The sequence below is a fragment of the Drosophila virilis genome, chromosome 2, assembly GCF_030788295.1.
Source record: "Drosophila virilis strain 15010-1051.87 chromosome 2, Dvir_AGI_RSII-ME, whole genome shotgun sequence".
Classification (NCBI taxonomy): Eukaryota; Metazoa; Arthropoda; class Insecta; order Diptera; family Drosophilidae; genus Drosophila; species Drosophila virilis.
Window position 1 is genome coordinate 3380886 of NC_091544.1, and position 24660 is coordinate 3405545.

Here is a 24660-nt window from a genome sequence, read left to right on the forward strand (position 1 = left end):
ACCCTTCTTCGATTATTTGAGTGGTATGGTGATGCGATTAAAGACAATGAAACTATCTATCTTGTGAAAATACAAGTGTGTCCAAATTAGCTCTCAGCTAAAGCAGTCTTATACAATATATAGCCGTCTGTAAGTGTAATTAATTATTAAAGCGAATTAAAAGCAGTTTTATCAGGAATCGCGGCTTGGGCACATATGTATATTTTTATACCCTGAACCCATTATACCAAATACCAAATAGGTATAAGGGTATATTGTATTTGTGCAAAATCCAAATGTATGTAACAGACAGAAGGAAGCATCTCGAGCATAGCCCAGTCGATCTAGCCATCTCCGTCTGTCCGTATGTATGAACGCAAGGATCTCAGAATCTATAAGAGCTGGAGACTTGAAATTTTAGATGTAGGTGCTCCTAGTGCCCAGATCGAGTATGTTTCCGATAAATTCGATATCGGTATCCTGTTTTTTTTGGAAATTTTGGTAAATACATATAGCTTCTAGAATATATATATGCATTTGATGCTGGAAGAAGAGGTTTCAGGGTATCCCCTAGTCGGGAGATCCCGACTAGAACCTCTTACTTGTTTGGTATACTATTGTGGGTCACAAGCTAAAATATTTGTCTTTTGCTAATGGGGCTAACGAGGTTATCATATAGCACGTCAAGTTGCTGCAGGCCTTAGGCAAAATCAATAGAAATGCAATTAAGTTAATTGCGAACATGTGAGCTTTAAAAGTAGCTGCATGTTGTTGTATATATGCGCACAGTCGATAAACAATAAATGCGTAATTAAGCAAATTATCCCATTTGTGCCCAAGGGCGTTCAACTTGATAAGCAGCAACATAAAGTAGTAAGAGGATACAAAACAATTGCAAATGCATTAACCATAGTCGAAGGGCGACTTTGAAAAATCAATGACTAGATGCAGTATTTATATGGCCAGCAACCGCCATTCAGTTAATTTAGCTCTGCAGTAAAAATGTAAGACTCCTTAGTATCATAAAATTGTGTAATGAAAGCGAAATGTTTTTTAATATATCAAAAAGTCTATGGTTATTCCTTGTTAAGCTAGAGCTTAAAACGCACTCACATTTTTCATTTTTAATTAACTTAACAATATTGGCATATTTGCATGCACTCGCTTTTAATATCTCCGGCTCCGAGCACAATTGTCTCTAGTATAAAGCAGCAGGTTGCCTTCAAAAATGCTGTTTAAAAATTAAACGATATTCAGGCCAAGTGGCTTAATTTTGTAATAAATATGCTATATGCACAAAAAAAAAGTATTATAGTTTTGTATACCCTGTAGTAAAGTGTAAGATGGTCGATCTTGGAAACTTTTGAATTTTACTACATGTACGTCTTATAAATGTTCTCCAATACCTAACGCAAAACGAGCTCAACAATTTTTGTCGACGTCTTGTCCTATTCTCGAACTAATATTGGCTTCATTTGAAGACTTCTAAAGTACAGGGGATTCTGTAGCTGAGCACAGTCGACCACGACATTGTTTTTTTTTTTTTGTAAAGAAGACAGATAAATGAGGAGCAGTAATTAATTTAGTCGTTATAGGATTGACAATGCAATGATTGTTTATGTTAAATATTAGAATTTGTTGAACTGAATCACAAGTCCGTATTCACATACTAATTTTTTTTTTTCAAATTTGGTGAATCGAAAATCCCATATATATAAAAAGATTGTGCAAAGATATTCGCTAACACAAAAAAGTTGTGTCCATTAAATATAGCCGTGCTAATTTTAGATCTTGCATTTATGCAAATTCCTTAAGTCATGTGCATGGCTTTTTTTATCGCTAAGGTTTATAAATATATATATTTAGCTGGATAGTTATGTATAAGTGTGCAGGATTGGTGAGCCGGCACTCTCTCTACCATTTGTTTCTCGGCACGCGAGGGCACTTTACGATGCATAAATTATTCAATAGACCGAAACGCCGCGACGAGACATAAAAAAACCTTCGCTGTCAGTGTCAGTTATAATTTCATGCCCATGACAGTTGCTGTTGTTGTTCTCGACGACCTTAGTTGACCCAATTTTAGACCTGACCAACTCGTAGCAGACTTTTGTGCGCGTAGCTTTTCACTTATATACCCTGTTCCCACGGGGAAATGGAGTTTATTGATTTTCTGGAAGTCCTTCTGTCTGCATGGGCTATAGTGAAAATTAAAAATACTGCTACCCACGTCAAAAAGTACGATTTAATGCGATTTGCCCACCTTTAATCCCGAATAGAAAAAGTTTACAACATGTTCTATTTGGGGTAAGGGACCATGTTGAAATCCTCGTTTTCAACTTTCTATAACACTGTCAACAGAGCAACTCACGTCCGCAACTCTCGATAGTTTCTACTTGTTATATTTGAATTTTCGTCGCGTTTCCTGACAATCACCAAACATTATATTTGAATTGTTAATTCGATTTGGCGGGCGAAGTTGGATTCTTTGTGCCATTAGGAGAACGGCTTCTGTAGCCGGGGGCCAAGCTTTTTTGAGCTTTACCAGCCGGCGGAGCATTACAAAGTTTGCAAAAAGTTGAACTGCTAATCTGTTGGTGTTTGCCTTGACCGCTCTTAATACTGTTGCCTGCTTGCGGTTAGACTAACTTCCGGTTTTCGATTACAAAGGTCTTTTAATATAAGAAATTCATGGGACTTGGCACGTAGCCTTTGCTGCTGGTGTTGCCGTTGTCGGTTCCCTTTGCTTTTGCCTTTGCCATTGTTGTTGCCTTGATTCCACTTAAGTTGCTTTCCTTGTTTCTCGTGAGAGTCCTTGTTTTCGAAACGAACTAGCCATGGGCCCGGTTACTAGAATATCGAGTTTGCTGTGCATAGTTCTGGGCGTGTGCTGTCTAGGGAAGTGACCCCCTGCCATAAAATCCTAAAAGGTTTTGTTGCGTTACGCTCTGTGGTCTTAGCTCATTTGCTTGCGTTTGAAAACAAAATAAAGTAGCAACTCTTGTGGACGATAGGCACATAAGCCAATAACAGGGGCAGCAACAGCCGCCACAGACTACATGACATACCAATTAATTAGGCGTATTTCTCAAATTATCGCCTGGGGCATGGCTGCGATAAGGCTAAGATGCGTAAATGGCTTTGCATGTCAGCGCCAAGTTAATATACCATATTCGCTAACAGAGCTAAAGGTAAAGTTTAAAGTGTCACAGAATTTTCATAACATGCTTGCTACCAATATTTCAAGACTGTTCACCGGGACCCGCATTTCCGCTTGATTTGCATTGCTTGCCAAGTTTGTTGTGTTTTGAACTTGAGCTTCCTGCCACGACTGCTGCTGCTGCTGCTGCTGTTGCTGTTGCTGCTGATGTTGTCGCTGCTGGTTGTTGCTTTTCCAGTGAAAAGTGCGCTGCATAAGGAATTTGATTAAGACAACAAGTACGGCAACTGTAATGCCAACAGCAACAACAGTAACAACAGCATGCATCCACGTTGATGATGTTGCAGTAGCAGCTGTTGCTGCCGTCATCGCTGCTGCTGTTGCTGTTGCTGCTGCTGCTGTTCCTGCTGTTGCTGCTGTTGCTGCCAAGCTCGTCAACGTAACGCTGTCGAAGGCTTATGCGGATATTGTGCATTTGCTTTGAGTTTTGCCCGGCATTTGTTTTCGCTCTTAGTTAAACTAGCTTACTGTTGATGTTGATGCTGTCTGCCAGTAACTGGCTTTTCATGTTATTGTTGCTGTTGTTGTTGCTGTTGTTGTTTCTGCTGCTGTTACTACTGCTGTTGCTACTTAAGTTCTTCCCCTGTGCTGGCCAGGGGCAATACGATGGGATTGTTTTCTTCTTGTGCGTGAGAAAGCTTTAGGCACATCCCACACAATGTGCATTATATCCACAGACGGCTCAACATTTTGGCATCTTTTACAGAAAATCCAATTTGCGAGCATTTTCAACTGCTTAAATTAATATCAAACTAGTAAATGCTTTCATATTTAAAAGCACTAGCTTCAATTTAACTCATTTTTATCGCAAAGGATCATATCTAAAAATATTTTGTTTCTTATCGCCAGCAATTGTATTACCAAATCCTTGCATGTCTGTTCATCTATTCAAATATCCAAGTTCTTTGCATGGCACTTGCCCGTTTTCTTAGCCCGACAACCCACAAGGAGAGCAGCTCGAATGTAGCACACGGGCACACACACACACACACACATGCACACGCTCGCGCACTCGGAAATACACATGCAAACACATTCACAGAGAGTATCTTGAAAGCTGCATATCGCATCCGTTGGCTGCGTCAAGGATATGTTTGTTGTTGCACTTACAGCAATATTATATTTAAATATTACTTTGCACAAACTGTGAGGCACTTGCCTTGAAATTTAAATACGCTTTTGCAGTCGCCGCAATGCAAATAATTTAATTGCTTAAATGAGACGGAAATAAGCGCATTGTTTCCGCACGAAATACCGTTGTCAGATATTGTAATAAATTCCACAATTTCTGTTTGGCAACATTCCATTAAAGCCCACTGACACTGCGGCCTTAAACTAACACAGCTGACAATTGGCTTGCCAGGACATTGGGTGCATAAAACTTTATGGTCTCCACGTTATTTTCTCAAGTGTCGTTGCACGCACTGTGTGTATGGGTGTGTATGTGTGTGTGTGTGCGTGTGTGTGTGTGTGCGCGTGTTTGTGTTTGGTGGGTGTACAGGTAATTCCGCAGTCATTTTGCATTTGTAATAAAGCAACACGTCGTCACAGACGTCGACGCTCGCACGCACGGCTAAGGTAATTACGAGGCCGCAGCCGTCGAAATCTCACCAAGCAGACCCGAACTCATTTATATGCCGCGCAGGCTTCTTATCAAATATGAAACAAAGCCGTAAAGGATAATTGGACTTAGAATATGTGAGTGAGGCACGCGGCGGTGCCATTTGAGTAATGCAAACCTATCCACCAGATACGCTCAACTCAATTATAATATGTCGAGTAGTCGAGCAACAACACACTAAATTTTAACTTTTCATCGAGTTGAATAGACATGTATCAAGGGAACTCTATATGTTTTCAGGACAATTTAATTTAATATTTTCAATTGCTACTTTTTGGTTTGTTTATCGATAAGATATAGCTTAAAATGTAATTCATAGGGCAAATGCATATACCCCAATTTGTAGCCAGTCGCAGTATGTGTGACCAACTACAAATAGGTTTGATAAAATATATTGTACTTAAATTCGTTTTAGTGCGTGACCGGCATGTGGAAAACTCGCCCTTGTTTGGCTTTTCATGTTTTCGCACATCAATCATAAAATGCAAATATTTACGAGTTTATTTGTGTGCAAATAGCTGGCGTTCGGCACATTAAACTCAGCCATGGAACACACACACATCCAGAAATTTATTAACCTCTCCATTTTTTCTTTGCCAATCTTTTTCAGAAACTCAAACCGAAAATTTCGGCGTCATATTAACGAAAATGCGCTTGGCATTATTCGCAGCACTCTGAACAGTGGCGGGTTCGGGCCACAGGCTCCCAACTTGAACAAGGAACTGGGCATACCATCCAATGCCGGACCCATGAACCAGCTGGCAGCCGGCTATCAGCGTCCGCTGTCTCATCCAGGAGGCGGCAGTGGTGTAGCGGCCGCTGCGGCTGCAGTGACCGCAGCGCAGCAGGAGAAGGGCATGTTCAGCATTAGTCAGCTCAATCTGGAGATAACGGAGCAGCACGTGGGCAGCAATGGCCGCATGGAGATCACATGCCTGTCCACAATACCGGCGACGGTGGGTCAGGGCGAGCAGTATGCCGATTACAAAACGTATTCGGTGAAAGGTGAGTGGCACAACGCGGCGTATGCGTGATATGCATTATTATATAGATACGTACACATGTAAATTAGTATATTATGTATGTGTTTATTGAGCGCCGCGTGTAATGCTATGCAAGAACAATATTTGTTTTGGGCGTCGCTTCATAAAATTGCGAGCAATGAGCTCATCAAAAATATGGCTCGTTTGCATACGGGCGCCCAAGGTGAATGTCAATTATGGAATTGTCGGAAGGAATCTCGGCCGAATTTACACAAAATAAATTAGCATTGCACGGCTGCTGGGTTAGACCTGTTAAATGCGTGCCCATTGTAAATGCTGTGTGTGTTTGCCTTCGTCACGATGACTTTCAAGGAGACAACAATAATACAATACCGGGTCACAGAATTGAAAAGCCAAAGTCAACGTTGCAACGTTTTTGCCAATTTGAAATACGGCCATAATTTATATTTCTGTCGCTGACTTTACAGCCCTGCTCCAGCCTTCAGCCCGCCCACTTCACACTGTATGGGCGTGTGTCATCTATTTTGCTTGCCTTCGTTTAATTTTCGCTTAATGCCGCCCCGCCCAAATAACCGCTAGGCGGGCAAACAAAAGTTAATTTATATATTTGCTCGGCTTTGTCTGCCCATACGCTGGCTGTTAGCGCTTGCAGCCGGTAAAGCCGTTGACTCAGCCGGTGTTGTAAATTGTCTCAAATTGTATGAAATAATTTACACATTACCAGACAGACCCATGACTCAAGACGGTCGTTGGCCAACGCTGTCGCTATCCCTGTCGCCGGCGGCTGCTAACGGCCCGTTCGGCTCTTGAGTTCCCTCTGAACCAAGGGGCGTATGCGTGTTATTTATGTTGCGTGAAGTACGTCATTTGTTTTGGCCACTTCACAGCCAAGAGTGCTCCACTCCTTAATTGTTTCTTATGCAGTCCTTAGGATCTGCTATTATTTTGCTAGCTTTGATTTCTACCAAAATGGGTTCCAATAGAAAGAAGGTCGAAACTATCTTAACAAAATTTTTTTCTATTAGTTATTAGAGCACTCTGCTACCTCTCTGCAGCCGAACGCAGTTAAGTTTGATTTTTCTTGTACCCTAATTTTGTTTACTGAAAGTGCTTTCCACTTTCATTATTTATACGCTCCCCTTGTCAACTTGTTTCTTTTTTTCCTATTTTAAGTCCCATTGCCTTTCAGGAGATGACTTTTAGCTGGTCTAATTAATTTTGTTAGGCAACCTTGCCTGCTGTTTGCTTCTAAAATATCTCTTCCACCTGATCCGACCATTGTTTTGGACTTTCTAAAGCTTTATTTATAATGTTCGTCTCTCTTTTGACCTTTGCAGTCGAGGTAGAGCGACATCAGGCGTCCTCCACGTCGACAGCTCCGCCTAGCATCGGGATGGCAGCCCTAGGCAATGGCAACGGGCACGGCAACGAGACCTCCGCCGGTTGGAGGGCGCGCGGAGCTGCCCTAACGCATCTGTGGTCGCTGGCGCCCCTGCTGATTTTCGTGCTGCTCCCACTGAACTATTAGGAACAAACTGCAGTAAACGTAGCCATCAAACTGTAGGAGAGAAGACCACCGACATAGCAAGAGGTACAGTAAGCCAAATCCAAGGGCACCCATTACAGCAGCAGAAACAGAAACAACTACCATAACAACAACAACAACAACAACAACAACAACAGGAGCAACAGCAACAGTCATGCACAGGCAAGTTGGAGATTTCAGTGTAATTAAGCTGGTAAATTAGCTAAGTGTGTGAAGAAGCCAAAAAGCATGCAAACAATTAAGAGCGAGTGCATAAACAATAATATTTTTTGCCTCGTTCTGGCAAACTAGAGTGAAGGAGTTTATTTGTAAATTATTGCCGGATTGCAATACCGAAAACAGAAATATTTGTAATTAAGTTGCAAAATGTGAGCATCGAAATTGTTTCATTTCTAGCAGCTGACAATTTTGTAGCGTAGCGAAATTTTTGTATAGCTTTCAATTGAGCATACCCAAGTCCCAAGGGGAACCCACAGACAATTGGACTAGGCGTTAATTAAGCATTTGAAGCTGAGCCAGATGCAGTTAAAGTCAAAAATTTGTGCAAGTGCTCCGACCGAAAAAAATAAACATTTTTAACAAAAAATAAACTACAATAGATAAAGAACGTTTACGGCGATCTTAGGCAGTCGCCAGACTGCTTGGGCCCATGTACCTAAAATGCAAGCAAAATATAAAAAGTTATGCAAACAAATGATATTTTTTATGGTGTTGTAACGCTTTGGCTAAATAGCAAATCTAAGGCTAACATTAAGGCAAGTTTGAATTTAGGCCGTAGCAACAAAAAAAAATTAATTAACCCCCCCAGAAAATGAAATGTTTAAATGTAAAATAATTAGACAGTTAAACCAAGAAGCTTACAAATACAATCAGTGTTGAAAACATTTTGAGAAAAAAAAAAAAAAAAAAACAAAACAAAAAGAAAACAAAAACCTTAAGAAAACCAAAATAAATAAAAGCGACAAGAAAGGGCGTCGAAATGGTCGCAATCTGCGGCACGTGGCAAGTCTGAAAAGGGTCAGCCCAAATGGGTGAACTCCTGATGACGCGAAATTCGCTCCTCTTGGTGTCAAGATACTCCTTTTCCTACACTTACACAGCTTATTTATTTGTATTCATTTGGCCCTTAATTGCGCTCCGTAAACGGTAATTGTCGAAATGGATCGTCTTTTATGTACGAGTAGTTAGGAAAATAATTTCGTTTGCCGTTCACTGTTCGTTTTTGGATGAGCTAAGATATTCGTATATGAGTGTGTGAATAAGTGAATATATTTAATAGGATATTTTTCAAAAACGCTTTAAATGTCTATTGCTAACTGAAAAAGTCTTTACGCGTAGCATACATTGTAACCAAATATGTATGTATAGTATCTAAGTCGGAGAAAACAAAAACCAAAACAAATCGCACAGCGCAACGTAAATAAATGTAAAGCAAATAGCAACCTAGTTTATATATATTATACCAATATACAACTATATATAAATATGCGTCTACATAAATGTGTGTAACTGTTGGGAAATTTCTAGTGTGCCTAAGATGCACATAAAGAAAACACACGTAGTGGTTCGGTTAAATATTTAATGGAAACTTCCAAGCATGAGTACAAAAATCTGAACAAGTACTCAATTACAGAATGAGTACTATGCTGATACAATGTTGCCAGATTATAAAGAAGCTTAACAGCTTATTGTCACTATTTTAACACTTCTTCTTAAGCTAATTATAATCAGTTGCAAAATAACAAATTTAATTCAATCCAAGTGTTTTTACAAAGCCTACGTGCTTTTGCTTACTTAAACATTTTGTTAGTATATCTGCAACATTATTATTTGTAGGTACGTATTCTAATGCAATATCATTACATTGTACCTTTTCACGTATAAAATGATACCTTATGTCTATGTGCTTAGTGCGCTTATGATGGACTGGATTTTGCGCAATATGTTGCGCGCTTAGGTTGTCGCCACATATAGTCAACGGCTCTGTATCCTTTGACCATCCCATCTCACTAAGTAGCCTGCGTAGATAAACTGCTTCTTTGGCAGCCATGGACAAAGAAATATATTCTGCTTCAGTGCTGCTCAATGCGACAACGCTTTGCTTTGATGAAGTCCAAGAGAACGCACTGCCTGCCAGGAAAAATGCGTAGCCACTATAGGATCTCCTGTCCAGCCGATCGTTGCCCCAATCTGCATCTGCATAGCCTTTTAGTGGTTTGCCATTTTTACGGTATACTAATTTCATATTCTTTGTACCCGCAAGATATCTTAGAATGTGCTTTGCTGCAGACTGGTGTTCTCCATGAGGATTAGCATTTCTTTGTGATAATTTGTTTACAGCATGCAAAATGTCTGGTCGGCTCAAAACTGCTAAGTATATAAGCGAACCAATTAATGACTGATATTGCGTTATATTTACCTTTACACAAGTATCGTCGTTGCAGTCCACTTGAAAACCTGGGTCAAGAGGTGTGCTTACTGGACGGCAATTGCTCATGCCATACTTGTCCAATAGGCCTTGAATGTGCGTCTTCTGGCACAGCGAAACGGAACCTCGATCGCCGTCGCGTTGGATTTCCATGCCTAGGAAATAGCTAATGGGGCCTCCATCGTGCATTTTAAAATTTGATGCAATCTTCTTCTTAATCACGGCTATGTCTTCTTCGCTGGGACACACTATGATTAAATCGTCGACGTAGACAGCGATGTAGCTGAATTGTTGTTGCTTTTGCTTGACGTATAAGCATGCTTCATTTTTGCATCTTTTAAAATCCATGCCTCTCAATACCTCATCGAGCGTATTGTTCCAAACTCGTCCGGATTGTTTAAGCCCGTAAAGTGCCTTTTCTAGTTTGAGGACTTTATTTGGATGCTGCTTGTCAATAAAATTCGGCGGCTGTTTCATGTACACAGTTTCATTAAGCTTACTATTTAAGTATGCGTTTGAAATGTCGACTTGATGCATATACAGCTCTTTTTCGGCAGCTATTGCGAATAACATGCGAATGGTTTCATATCGAATTACGGGAGAAAACGTTTCCCAGTAATTGACACCAAATTGTTGACCACAACCTTGTGCAACTAGTCGAGACTTAAATTTTTCAATATTACCATCTTTATCTCTCTTGATTCGGTAAACCCATTTTGAACCAATGGCCTTTTGTCCAGGAGGTAGCTCACACACTGACCATGTCTCATTTGCTTGTAAAGCGTCGTACTCTATTTGCATAGACTTTTCCCAATCCTGCGCATTTTGGCCATGTAATGCTTCTGCAACTGACTGCGGAGTTTCAATGTCTTCAATCTGATTAAGACTATTGATCAATTGGTACTGCTTTCTGGGCCTGCCTGGCTGACCTGTACGTATAATTTTTGGCCTGCCACGCCCATGTTTTACTACAGCTTCAACTTGTGGCAGCGCTACTTGGTCATTGTCGTCATCGTTGCCATCTTCTCCTGGATCGCTTGCGCTCACAAAATCCTCCTCTTCTTCTTCATTTGAGTCACTGTTGTACTCTTGCACCTCGGCAGGTTGCTCTGGGTGGTTTTTTGCAACCTCATGATTTGACTCAAACGGGATAATGTACGTCGTGAAGGTGTTTCTGTCTGAAATACTGCATGCATCAGTTGTTGCTATGTCAAACTCACCTTCAATGAATTTGACATCCCTTCTTTCAATAACTGTTCGCTTCTCGCGATCATATAGGCGATATGCCTTTGCTGTAAAGGAGTAACCAACAAAAATGTACTCCTTGCCCTTTGCTTGGAACTTGCTTTTTCTGACTTTGTCGAGTGCAAATGCCCGCGAGCCAAATACTCTCAAGTGCTGTACTGATGGCTTGCGATCCTTCCATACCTCAAATGGTGTGCTTCCATCTAATGCTTTTGTGGGACATCTGTTGCGCAAATAAACTGCTGTTGCAACAGCCTCTGCCCACAAAAATTCTTCAAGCTTTGAATGAATTAGAAGACTTTTTGCCATTTCAACGATGGTCCGATTAGCACGTTCGGCCACACCATTTTGCTGCGGAGTGTAAGGAACTGTTAATTGCCTCTTTATACCGCACTCGATCAAAAATTCAGTGAATTGCTTATTCACATACTCTGTTCCATTGTCGCTGCGCACAGCCTTTATTTTATTTCCTGTTTGGCATTCTACAAAAGTTTTAAACATTTTAAACTTTTCAAAAACTTGGCTTTTTGAGTGCATAAGGTAAACAAATATCTTGCGTGAGTAGTCATCAATAAAAGTTACGAAATATCGATTGCCTGCAAGCGACTTAACATTCATCGGACCACATACGTCTGTATGTACTAAGTCCAGTACTTGCTTTGAGACACGATTCGCTTTCTGTGGGAATGGCAATGCACAAATTTTTGCTTTATTACATGTATCGCAATTTATTTCTAATTGTACATTTTCAACTTTCATACCACGCACCAGTTGCTTATCATTAAGCAATTTCAAATCCTTAAAATTCAGGTGGCCAAATCTATTGTGCCATTTTATGGAAGATGAATCAGAACTATTTAGCATATGAACCTGATCAAGACTATGTTTGTAAACATACAAACCATTTTCGTGTCTTGCCCTTATTATCTCGTTGCCTTCTTTGTCTTTTATCAGCGCAATTTTCCCTTCAAATATGGTAGAATTCTCAAACTTTGCTGCAGCACTTACTGATAAAAAATTCATGCTTAAGTCAGGGACATATAAAACATTTTGCAGCTTTAATTTTATTCTATTGCAGTGCAACTCAACACTGCCACTGCCGGGTGAATCGATAAACTTATTTGCGGCCAACATTATCGACGTCTTTTTATCAGCATACGTAAGGAACATGCTGCGGTCGCAGCACATGTGCGATGTTGCACCACTGTCAACGCACCAAAAACTCTTTTGCTTCTCCTTGACACACGTGTGCATTAAGCATAGAGACTTTTCGTCCTTTTGGCTCTTTTTATCATCCTTCTTTTTATTTCGGCAATCGCTCGCTCGATGCCCTTCTTTTTCGCAATTAAAACATTTGCCTCGGAATGGCTGCTTACTGCTATTCTTTCTGCCTTTGCTTTCGACACTGTTGTTGTCCCGCGGTCCATTATGTTTGTGTGTATACACTGCTTCTGGTGTCCCTATGCCGTCTCTGCTAGCTCTTTCTTGCTTTCGCGTGGCCTCTTCTAACATTTTAACCTTGACGACTTCGAATTTGGGCAGCTCATCGCGTGTCTCAATCGCTATTACAAAATTTTCCCATGTGTCTGGTAGACTGCTCAAAAACATGATGACCTGCAACTCGTCATTGAGTTTGATGTCTAATTCTGCCAACTTTTCAATTGTCTCAACAAATGAATTGACATATGCGACTACATCGTCACCCTGCTGCATATTGAAACGTATTAATTTTTGATATAATTGGACCTTCCTAATCGGTCCAACTGAGACATGAATTTCCTTTAGTTTTTTCCATACAGCTGCAGATGTTGGGCATGACTTGATATGCATCAACTGTGTTGGCTTCAGATTTAAAATTATGTAAGCCATCGCTTTTTGGTCGACACTAACCCATTTTTCGATATCCTCACCATTTCCTTCTGGCTTAACATATTTTCCACACACAACATTCCATAGGTCCGCCACCACCAAGACACTTTTCATGGCCATATGCCATACGTCATAATTGTCCTCACCAAGTTTTTCTATTTGATGCGACATGTTCATTTTGACAATTTCACCACGTTATTCTTCGCACGAAATAAACTTTTTAAAAATTTAACAAAAAGAAGCTTTCAAAACCATAGACACTTTGTGTACTTATTTAACCGAAAACAACGAGACCTGGGCCCATAACCAATGTTGGGAAATTTCTAGTGTGCCTAAGATGCACATAAAGAAAACACACGTAGTGGTTCGGTTAAATATTTAATGGAAACTTCCAAGCATGAGTACAAAAATCTGAACAAGTACTCAATTACAGAATGAGTACTATGCTGATACAATGTTGCCAGATTATAAAGAAGCTTAACAGCTTATTGTCACTATTTTAACAGTAACTACATAGCTATTAGGCAAATATTTTTAACTTCAAAATAAGGAACAAGAAAAAAAGAAATGTAAAATAATTATTACGCCTGCAAACATTTTCCTACAGTTTGAAGAAGTAGCTAAAAACAAAATATATATTGATTAAGGCCGCAAAGAAATTTCCGGGAAACATAGTTAAAATCATTTTTAAAACAACAATTGTTCAAAGCATTAGTTCAATAAATATAATATGCAGTAAATCCTTAGTTTCAGATCCAATTGAGAACTACAGAGAAAGGGCATTAACGTAGTATATACTGAATGCTTAAACAACATTTTTATAAAAATGCAAGAATTATTATTACAAAATGGTATAACAAAGTACATATTATATATTAAAAATATGGCTAAAATGTCTTATGCAGGTATTGACGTCTTCCTATGCTACGCTGTCTATTATTAACTGAACAAGAAAAACCAATTGAAAAATTTATAAAATTTACATTAATAAACTAGATAATAGGTATATTCCAATGTATGCATACATACATATATTGCGTGTTAAATTGATAACATAAAATTATAGATAATTGTGTTAAATTGGTGCTGCAATCCAAAAGAACACTCAGATTATACAACAAGTATATAAGCCTTAACTATAAATGATTTATTTTAAGTGAGAATCTATGGACTATTTTTTCAATATGTTTAACAAATGATTTGTGTCATATTTTTTAGTTTAATTATCTTTGCAGCATTCACGTAAAGATGTTTTTAACACATCTTTAACTTCATCTGATCTTTCATTTTAACTATAATGTGTCGTCTTTTATTAACAAGGACGGGCAAATATTTCCCACCAATCTACGCACACTCTTACATCTTCCTATTAATATCACGCATTCATATCAATCATAACTGAATTATCTCTATGTAATAGCATACATACATGCATACAATTTCATACATATATATACTATACATACACACATACCTACAAATCCATGTGTGTGCAAATCTGTGTGTTGTGTTTCCAACTCTGTCCTCTGACATCTGTGTGTTAATGTTTTCATTCTTCAGAAGTAAGTCTACGCACTGATCAAAAAGCACTTTATCGCAAACATACTTAAGAATGTCTTATGTAAGCAGATAAATATTTATATTTATGGTGTATTAATATGTGAACGGGATAAAGAACCCAGGAACTAAAAGAAACATTAAGCTCTATGAAAATTCCAAATAATTAATGTCACAGCAATTCGCAAAACATATCATAAATGTTGTACAATTATCTGTGTTAAAGTGGATGTAAACAAAAGGAATACAATATACAACATATATTTGCATATATACTTCGGCACAAAGAAGCTAACAGAACTTGGCAAGCGTCTTTGAGAACATTTTGAACAGAATATCCAGCTGAAATTGTTGATGTTTATTTACTCAGTGGTCAGAAAGGCTTAGATCGGTTTACTTTCTAAAGAAGATAAAAAGCTTCGAGTGGATTAAATACAACTTTTTAAGAGGCAGCAAAACCCACTAACTTAACAAAAATTAGAGTGGATCTGAAACTTAAAACCACGAGCCGCAATAAGAAAATAACAATTACGGCAATTAACAGTTGAAAAACAATATCGTTGGCAGCGACAAACGCAATTAGCATAATTTAATACAAATTTAATTGTCTCATTGAGGAGCAACAATAAAAGCGGATACTGTACGTAAATTGAAATGACATTGTTCATCTTGATTTATTTATTTACATAGGGATGCATATATTGACATAAATACACACATATTTTTTATATGTTCCTCAAGTTGTAATAACATCGGATCAGCCACAGCATTAACACTATAAAGTGCACTCGGGCTTTAAGTATTGTTGTAATCGTAACGGCGAGTACCTACATAATTTCACTGACATATATACACGATTCTTCCAGTCACACATATCATGGCATATTAATCCAACATTTATAGAAAAAAAACCATATTAATTTTATACATATATATATATATATGACAAAAGTGTAAATGTGTGTGAAATAAAAATATGTAGCGGAAAAAATGAACGCAGAGTTTGGTTTACGCACGTAAATAACACAGCAAAAAAAAATATATATAATTTATTTGGACTATTGAATATATTCAATATAATAATAAATATACATAAATGCATGCTTATACACATGTGAGAAATGTCATTAATTCAATGTTGATTTATTGTTTCACTGAGTTTTCCTTTGTTAATGATATATTGTAATAAATATTGTACCATAAATCTTAAGATATAGGAAAATAGCATTAACAGGCGCTACTAAAAACCGCAGCGGCTGAGAAATACAATGATTAAATTATTGTACCACAAAATAAACAAAAACAATTACGTAAATACATACTTATTTATAGATACAGGCATACCAATCGGCGCATCAAAGATACACGTGTATAAATTGCAACCTATGCAAATATATATATATATAACAAAAACGAAAAGTTACCACGGATTATGAATGGATGTACTTAATATATTATTAAACATTAAGTATGCAGCATATACAAGTAAATATGTATAATTCGGTGTCGATCTGTCAAGTTTACTTTGACATATATAAAAAAAAAATTAAGTAAAGTTCAAGAAAATGGAATAAGAAAAACAAACCCAGCTCTTAAAATGACGCCTACTGCTTGGCTTGTCAATTTACTACACATAAATAACTAATAAAATATAAATATGACTATTTGTGGTAAAAAGAATGAACTAAACATTATAAAATAAATGTTGAAAACTGAAAGGAGCATAATTTTTATTGAGGGTTTCTCCCTCACCAACCCAATCGGACTTAAATATAAGATAATATTGTGTCAACCATAAAAGCACACAACACACATAAGTCGGTCGAGGGTCTGGGCTACTGGAAGGGCGTTAAACAAACTTGTGTAGCTTTGGGTTTGACGAATATCTTTTTAATCCCTTTAAATGTGCATGGAAATTGAAGGAGCTACTCAACAATGAAATGCGTAAACAAAGGCAAACAACATAGGGACCCATAAGGTCAAAAGTCTGACAAAATTACAAAGGGGCTGCCAGCCGGAGAGGGTGAACAAATGTTGTGCAATAATCAACGAAAGGATAAACTACGAAATAAATGGCGAATCAAGGGTATCTTGGCCGTAAAACACATCCGGCCATGGCCACGGACAAAGCTAAAGCCTTTTTTTTTCGCCGGGCCGTTACGTGTCTTTCTCTGTCCCTGTCTATTGCTGTCTTCTGTCCTCTTTCATATGGCCAGGATGTTACAAAGGTGCAACAAGCCTGGTTGCCTCATTACGGAATCAAAGCCGTGGGCTGTACAAATAAACATGTGTGGGAGCGAGTGTGTGTGTGTGTGTGTATGTATTTGCCTGGTCACAGATGTGCTCTATCGATTGAAAATTTGTGTGACAGACAGCTGTGGCAGCCAGATGGCAAGTTTGAATGGGAATGGTCAATTAACGCCTGGCCATCAACTGATTTCCTGAGGAAGCCATCAAAGGGGCTGCCTCGTGTCTTGATTAAGGTATAAATATTAAATTAGCCAGGGCTATCATAGTCAGCTCTACAGCTCTACAGCTTTAGCTGCTGCTGCTGCTGCTGGTGCTAATGAGCCATGTCTGTGAGTGAAAGAGGCAAACAGGATGCGGTTTACTCAGCGTTGAGTTGGACCATACTATCAGCTACCAGGCTCCAACTCTCAAAGTTGTTTAATTATACATGGCAGCGCCTAAAAGTCAGCTAATTGATATGCAGCAGCAGCGGCAGGATCAGAAGCAGGAGCAGAGACAGAGGCTGGGAGTGTGGGAAAGTTAATGAGCCAAAACTGGCAGCATGTGTGCCAAGTTTCGACAGGCAGTCAAGCCGTTGCTTTGCATACAAACTATACTCTCAAGTGCCCAGAGGGTTGATCGAGAGCCAAGCGAATAACTCAATTTTCATAGAGTGGCTGTTGCACATGGCAAACCAATAAACACTTTTTGCAACAAATTCAAAACTGTGCCCGCAGCAGCCGCAGCAGCAGCAGGAGTAAAAGCAGCGACAGGCACAGTAAAACTTTTTGACAGCGACAAAATTGCGTACAACTGCCAACTGCATTTGGGGCGTGGCACTGTTGCCAGCTGCATATGCTGCTTGTGGTGGGCCTGGTCATGATGGGTTGGGCGCCGCCGGAAGCGTTTGCCGAATTAACAGCAGTGAGTGGCTGCAACTTTGCTGCATCTGAAAGGTAAAGAAACTCACTGACACACAGCCAAAACAATAACAGCTACAAAATGTCTCAAGAACATTTCAATTTGTGCACCCCGCACACATACACACACACGCACACACACGTGTGCTCACAAAGTTTTTGCCCGCATGCGGACAAATGCCAAAATAGTTGGTTTTACAACAAAAGTTTTGTAGGAAACTCGCACCATTTCAAAATTGAAAAGAAATATTGGTTAGCAGCGGCAGAAAGCAGTGGAAAAAACAAAAATACACAGAAATAGAAATAGAAATGGAAATGGAATCGGTGCAAATAGAAAATAAAAATTCGAGCCTTAGTTATTTGCAGCGCAGTTGGAACGCGTTGTTTTCAGTTCTGGGCTTTAGTCGGCTCACCACAGCTGTCAGCTCGTGTGATTGAGAGGCGCCCGACGCCCGCCTCGCTGTAGTATGGCATTTTTTAATTTCGCCGATTTGTAGGCGGTCACAGAATCCAGCTTATATTTAGATGCAGATGCTCTATGGGAATTGCATTTAGAGCGAGTGGGCTGCAGCAGCTAAAACGGCCTAAGGGCATTTGTGATCAGCCTAAAAGCATGCTACAAAATTTTAAAATTACTGACAGCCAACTATTCGTTTGACTTGACTCAAAGCAACTTCGATCATTTTACTATAAATTAATATTAACTTGTAGAAATTATCGTTTAATTAGATGGTTCACGATGTCTGTTAGCAAATCTTTGAAGAAATGTCATCTTTCTTATGAAACTATTCAGTTTTGCTTGTAAAGATCTGCAAGATCACCTGATCTAATCTTATCGTTCATTATCATACATTTAATTTTGTTTTGTTGTTAAGATTTAAAAAGCGTTAGCGCGAATCTGCAGCAAAGATTTTTCGTAGTGCTGATAGTTGAGCGCAAGTTGAATGCTGTTTTAATAATTTATTTGGTGTGCACAGCAGACTGCTCATTAACACGCACACATGCACACACACAGCCACACTAAAATATGGGGCCCTTGAGCAAAACGCCACACTCACACGTACTTGCATTTAGCAGGCAAGAGGCATAAGGCACGCACAGAGCACGCACTTGGCAGCGCCGGCATTGACTCGGTCGGTTGGCTGCCGCATATCACCTTAATTACAGGCAACAGTCTGAGTGCAGTCAGACGGCAAATGGAAGGTAGGCAAACGGCTTTTATGCTTGGCCTGTCATTGCCACGCCCCTGCTGCTGATGCTGCTTCTGCCTTACACTGGCCCCGGGTACTACGTGCCATATTGTCGTTGGCGTTACGCTTTAGCGATTTAGCACTGTACTTGCACGGCAAGCAGGCGAATTCAGCTTGCACTTGACTGCTGATAAGCGTGTGATTTTTGCACACACGCACACACACACAAACACACACACACACACGCGCTAGGCAAGACACACATTCATTGAAACAGCTGCCGTCATGGCCATGAATTCATGCGCCGTTGAGTTGCGTTTATGCCAGTTTTATGTTACATCTAAGTGAAATTTAAGGACTCCACTCAACAACGTTCTATATCCAGTGCATAGTTGTGTAAGCGGCGGATGGGGGCTCGGTTGGGTGGTTTGCAGAAGGGCATTTGGGTGCAGCTTTTCACATGATGAGTTTGCCTACTGCGGAAGCAGGAAGCCATCAAGGCAAACATACACACACACAGTCACAGCACACACATGCCCATTCGCCTGGGCAAATCAACAACCAGAATTCAGGTTCGTCCACAGGTGCACAGGACGTTGCCACTCGTTTCGACCACAGCTGGCAACGAGCTTGGGTTCCGGCCATTGTAGAGCAGCTTCGTTTCGATTCTAATAACTCCAATTACAAATGGCGGCTGGTTAAACCGTTGTGCATATGTGAACGTAGCTGTCTTTGTGCGCGTTTCTCTGTATGTGTTTGGGGTGGTAGTTGGTTCAACTTGTTGCAGGACTTTATGACATGCCTGTTACTTTATCCATGCTATTATTTCAAGGATTAACTGTGGAAGGACAACGCACGGCTGCACAACCAGACACAGACACCAAAGTCGTAGCCGTTGGATAGGATTTGCTTTCGAAAACAAATCACACATAAAACGAGCTAACCAGGCAAATGGCATTGGGACAGAGCGTGCGGGACACAAAGTGAGAATGGAAAAGGGGACGCCCAATTAGGCGGCAATGAAAGTTAGCTGGAAAGTAGCTTTCAGCTGCATCGAGCAATTGAGCAGAGATGAAAATGTGTCAGCTTAAAATGTTTATTCCTGTATTGGTATTTACAAAACTAAGTAGTTGGCTTGATGGCGTGTGCGTGTGTACGGCTGTATGGATGTGTGTTATCAGGAGTACGCTATCGAAGCTCACTTGACGCGAAAGCGTCGCAGAGCGGGCGGCAGATAATCCTGTTCAGACACCACATTGGCCGGCAGGTACTCAGAGCTGGGCGAGCGGGCTGAGCTCACTGGCGCGGCCGGCGCCTGTGAGGCAAAGTTCAGGACTGGAGCGCGGCCTTCGTTGGAGATGCGTGAGGCGCCGGGTAATTGATTGTACTGGTTCTGAATGGCCAGTTGGGCATTGGCCGCATCTTGTGGCGTGCGATATTTGACAAAGTGCACCTCGGGCTTGCTGGAGGAACTGGACTTCAGCGCGTTGAGCTGCTTAGCCAGATTGGCAACATCTGCTTGTTTGCTGAGCACATAAATGGCGGTTTCCTGCTGGGCTGATTGCTTGGCCAGCTGCAGGGCGGCGCGTTCGAAGCCACGATTCTCGGGCGTGCGAATGAACACAACGCGCAGATTTTTCCTTAGAGAGTCGGCGATTTGCTGATTATTGATGCCCTCGTCGAACTGGTCCTCGGGCGCGGCATAGGTATAGAACTCCTTTTGGAACTCTTCGACCAGAGGCGCCGCCTGCGGAATGATGGCAACCGGAGCCGGTGCAGCAGCTGGTGCCGCAATGGGCAGTGAGAGCTCAGCCTCTCCATGCTGTTGCTGCGTGGCTGACGCCAATCCATTGCTGGGAACAAGAGAGAGGCCCTCATCCGCTTGGGCGACCGGCTGATAGTTGTAGCCCAAATTGTCGGCGCCACAAACGACTGCCCATAGGCACATCAGCTATGGAGGTAGGTGGAATTAGCATTGGGGCTGTTATCGATCGGTAGCACCTTAAGACTTACAATAAATGCACGCATTGTTTGTTTTCTTTTTTGTTCCACACGGCTGAAGCTAAGAGGTGAAACTAATGTTGGGAATCGAAGAAGCAGCGGCTTTTATAGGCGCAGTCGACTGCAGCTCTATGGCGACTTATCCCCACCCCCAACTCCCAATGAAAGCGATTGGTAGCTGGCATCTGTGACCTTGGCAGCGAATGCGATATTAATTTGTTATTTATGCCATGCCAAAGTCATTAAATAGCCGCACGCATTTAAATACAACCAAGACAAGACGTCTAGTAAGCCCAGTCAGCATCTGCGGCCGTTTATCTTGGCTTCAACGCCGTCGCATTTTGATTTAAATGCACTTTACGACACCTATAAATATGCATGGACCGCTTTGTCTCATTCTGTCACATTCACCAATCCTAATGTTGTTGTTGGAAAAAACCAAAGCCTAAAAGACGTCCCACTCCAAAGCAGCACAGCTTATTGTGAACAAATAAACAGCTACCGATTTTGACTGATAATATCCCAAGCGCTACATAAGCTAGTAATTATAATTTTCATACTTTCCCGAAAGTTTTGTTTTTATCCACCCATCCTCCTTGCAGAATGCCTCAATACATTATGCCCAGGCGGCTAATAAAGTTTCTTGACTAATTTAAGCATTTTGAAATTCATGGATACCAAAAACAATACAAAGTTACTCTTGTAAGAGCGCTCTAGTCGGCAAGACACGACTAAGAGGTACCCTGTAACCAGAACAAAGAATATACAATGTTAAAAGTATACCCAACAATCGGATTTGAGGTCAGTGTTTATCAAACTTGAATATGCATATAACATTTTGTAGATCGTGTATCCTCAGTGTTATCCCTAACCTAACCTTAAACTATATAGCTGATTTGAAAATCGAAGACGGGCACACAGATGAACCTGATATGCTCGAATCGGCAGCTGATGCTAAGTATAAAAGCCTTTTATAGCCTGTTAGTTATATTCGCACAACAGCATAATACCAGCTTACACCCATAAAATATAGTACCAATTAAAATAAGAGAATTGACAAAAAATATAACGCTTTTTTAGGTGAAATGTATATCGGGTCGAAATTTAAAGTAAAAAGTGTGCTAAAGTAATCAAATTCATATTTTTATTTCGTACAAAACTCTCTCGTCATGCTGGGCATTATTATATCATTCTACTGCTAGTTAAGTACGAGGCTAGAAGAAACAAAATGCGCCTAATGTGGTCGTGGTAGGCAAAACTAGAAGTAAAAAGACCTGGGTAACAAGATTGGGAGCACGCAAACTTGAGGCTGAATTTGAGACGCTGGCGCTATGCTTGGACCTTGGACACACCTGTGTTGATATTTTGCAACAAGAATTTTAAGTCATGAGCCGCCAGCCAGGATTAAAGCAGCTGGCGGGTACTCGTACCTGCAACGTTTCCCAAGGAGCGGCAAAACCCTGGCAGCTTTGACGTGACTGGCAAACTTTTTGGCAGGCGCCGCTAACGAGCTACGTTCTCTTAGGTACCGGTTCTCATGTTGCTCAAAAATTCTCAAACTAAAACTTGCTCAACAGATTTGTAGTGTCAGGATACCTTTTTTACGACTGCACTTCAGTGTGCCACATGGCGGTGTGTGTTTGACCTCTGACACTAAAACAATTTGCAAAGCAACATGATGTCAGCACGAGTGTCATCGTCAGCGTCGGCGCTGCCATAATTCAGTTGAAACATTCTTAAAGCACCGCTTGTCGTTAAGCTTCACGGATGGATAGCGCGTTAGCTGGTGGGACAAGTAGCTGGGCAGCCCCAGCTCCGCGCATACCTCATTAAAAAGTTTTCCAGCGACAACGTCGACAGCAGCGGCAGCAGCAACAGACACATTGCCTAAGAAAATGTTAGCATGGACACAGATCGCATCGGGGCGGGGCCTGGCCTGGCCTGAGTAGCACCCTACCACCTTCATGATTATCTAAGAGATATCTTAAAGATAATCCGAAACAGTGCGGATGGCTCAACGCAAGCTCAAAAGTGAAATGTTTCGACTTGTCAGCCAAGTCATTAATTATTCATAATACTGCGGTCAGGCCTGGCCCAGCTCTGTCGTCTCTATTACTAAACATCTGTATACCCTAGCAGAGTATGCTACACTTTGGTGACATTGATAACATCACAGGTAACATTGATATAAAGCAGTGCACGCAACATTTAAAATGCATTATAAATAGAAATAGAAATATAAATATAAATATAACTCATCAGTACTCGGATGTAAATTCCTGTTTTGATTGAAATCAGAAATAATTTTTTTTTCTGTAAAGCCGAACAGAGACACATTGGTGACATTGATAACATCAAAGGTAACATTGATTTAAAATATATTATAAATATAAAAAATAAAAATAAGTATGCCCGAAGAGTATTAAGTCTGCTACTCCGAAAATTGTTTTTGTTTTGATTAAAATCAAAAATTATTTTTCATGTAAGGCCACTAATTTAAGGCAATGAGTAGACTCTCGGCACAAGCTATTCGAAGTGCGCAATTTTGACAAGATAATATAATGAGATTGAAACTGAATTGCAAACATTTTAATTAGGTAGAAGACAATAATAATGAAAATGTGAACTTTTTACTTTTATGATAGATTATAAAGCAAAAACTAATTAAACATCTTTAAAAAGCTTAGATTTGATTAAATAACTTTTCTAAAATATTCAAATTGACAAAAACAATGTAAACAAAAATGTGTAACCGGAATTGAGTTTTCATTAAGAGAAAATATATATATGTTGATTATCCCACCCAAACATAAGAAGGGAGAGAACAACATTGCACAAACTGATTGCTTTTATTTTCTATTTATTTCTAAGTATTTATATATAGCAGTCTTTGGCACCGGTCCTTTTTAATCTACGCCTAACGCCGCTGCGCTCGAGGCAAATATGGCCGAAAGAGCGCCTGCAGCTTGGCGGCTTCCAGTTCCCTCGCTTGTTCGTCAGTCTCGTAGTCAGCTGCATCCTTGGGCAAGATCTTGAACACCACTGGATCGGGCTGTGCCAAGTGCTGAGGTGGGTTGAGGTGAATGACATTTGCGGTTTCCACTGCATGACTATAGCTGTTGCCCGGCAGCTGATCGTAATTGGCCCGCAGCCTGCTCAGAGCCCGAGTTACATCGGCGGGCGTGCGATATTTGACAAAGTGAACTGTTGGTCTGTGATCCGCCTGCTGCTCAATGGCTGCCTTTTGTTCGGCCAATGCGGCCGCATCCATTTGCCGCTGGAGCACGTAGATATCCAAAGCTTTGCTAGCCGCCAGCTGCTTGGCCGTCAGTGTGAACAGACTAGTCTCCGGCGTGCGTATGAAAACAACTTGCTGCGGAGGTGCGAGTGCTGTGGCAAGCTGGCGAGCTGCTTGCAGGGGCAAGCTCTGATCGTCCTCGGGTGGTGCAGTGTAGCTGAAATACTCCGTCACAAGGGGACGGTGTGAGTATTCATTGTTGGCTGGCAAGTAGGCGCTGTTCGGGTCAAAGGCATGGCTGGTGCAGAGACACAGCCAAAGGCTCTGTGGCAAGTGAAAAGTGGAAATTTCATCAGCCAGAGTGCAGTCACACCGTGTTGCCCGTTGAAAAACTTTTATCTTACCATTAGGGCGCGCATGTTTGATGGTCTTTGGTTGTTCAATGTTGGGTTTCGCTTTGCGGCCTGCGGCGGCTGATTTTTAGCGCTTGAAGCTCAGCTCGATTATAATCTAGTCACAGCAACAAAACCATCCTTATATACGACACAAACAACAAAACTGAAATTTCGGCTGCGTTGACGTTGTTTGCATTGTTTTTTTTTTTTTTTTTTGC

The 24660-nt window shown here is 40.6% G+C and overlaps 3 protein-coding genes across 3 annotated transcripts in view; 1 reads left to right on the forward strand and 2 right to left on the reverse strand.

The window, feature by feature from the left end:
- beat-VII (beaten path VII) overlaps positions 1-9513 on the forward strand; it is a 57985-nt gene extending 48472 nt beyond the window's left edge. The window contains exons 8-9 of the mRNA XM_002058646.4: positions 5431-5825; positions 7162-9513. Of these exons, the coding sequence (XP_002058682.2) occupies positions 5431-5825; positions 7162-7352 (586 nt within the window). The 3' untranslated portion in view covers positions 7353-9513. The remainder of the gene's footprint in view (positions 1-5430; positions 5826-7161) is intronic.
- A 10388-nt stretch (positions 9514-19901) lies between these two features.
- Positions 19902-20907, reverse strand: LOC6635042 (uncharacterized). The gene is made up of 2 exons (XM_032439216.2): positions 20822-20907; positions 19902-20759 (listed from the first exon to the last, which is right to left on the reverse strand). The coding sequence occupies exons 1-2, from the start codon at positions 20834-20836 to the stop codon at positions 20007-20009; spliced, it is 768 nt and encodes a 255-aa protein (XP_032295107.2). The 5' UTR covers positions 20837-20907; the 3' UTR covers positions 19902-20006.
- Positions 20908-23652: 2745 nt separating this feature from the next.
- Positions 23653-24625, reverse strand: TwdlS (TweedleS). The gene is made up of 2 exons (XM_002058650.4): positions 24452-24625; positions 23653-24371 (listed from the first exon to the last, which is right to left on the reverse strand). The coding sequence occupies exons 1-2, from the start codon at positions 24464-24466 to the stop codon at positions 23727-23729; spliced, it is 660 nt and encodes a 219-aa protein (XP_002058686.1). The 5' UTR covers positions 24467-24625; the 3' UTR covers positions 23653-23726.
- Positions 24626-24660: the final 35 nt, after the last annotated feature.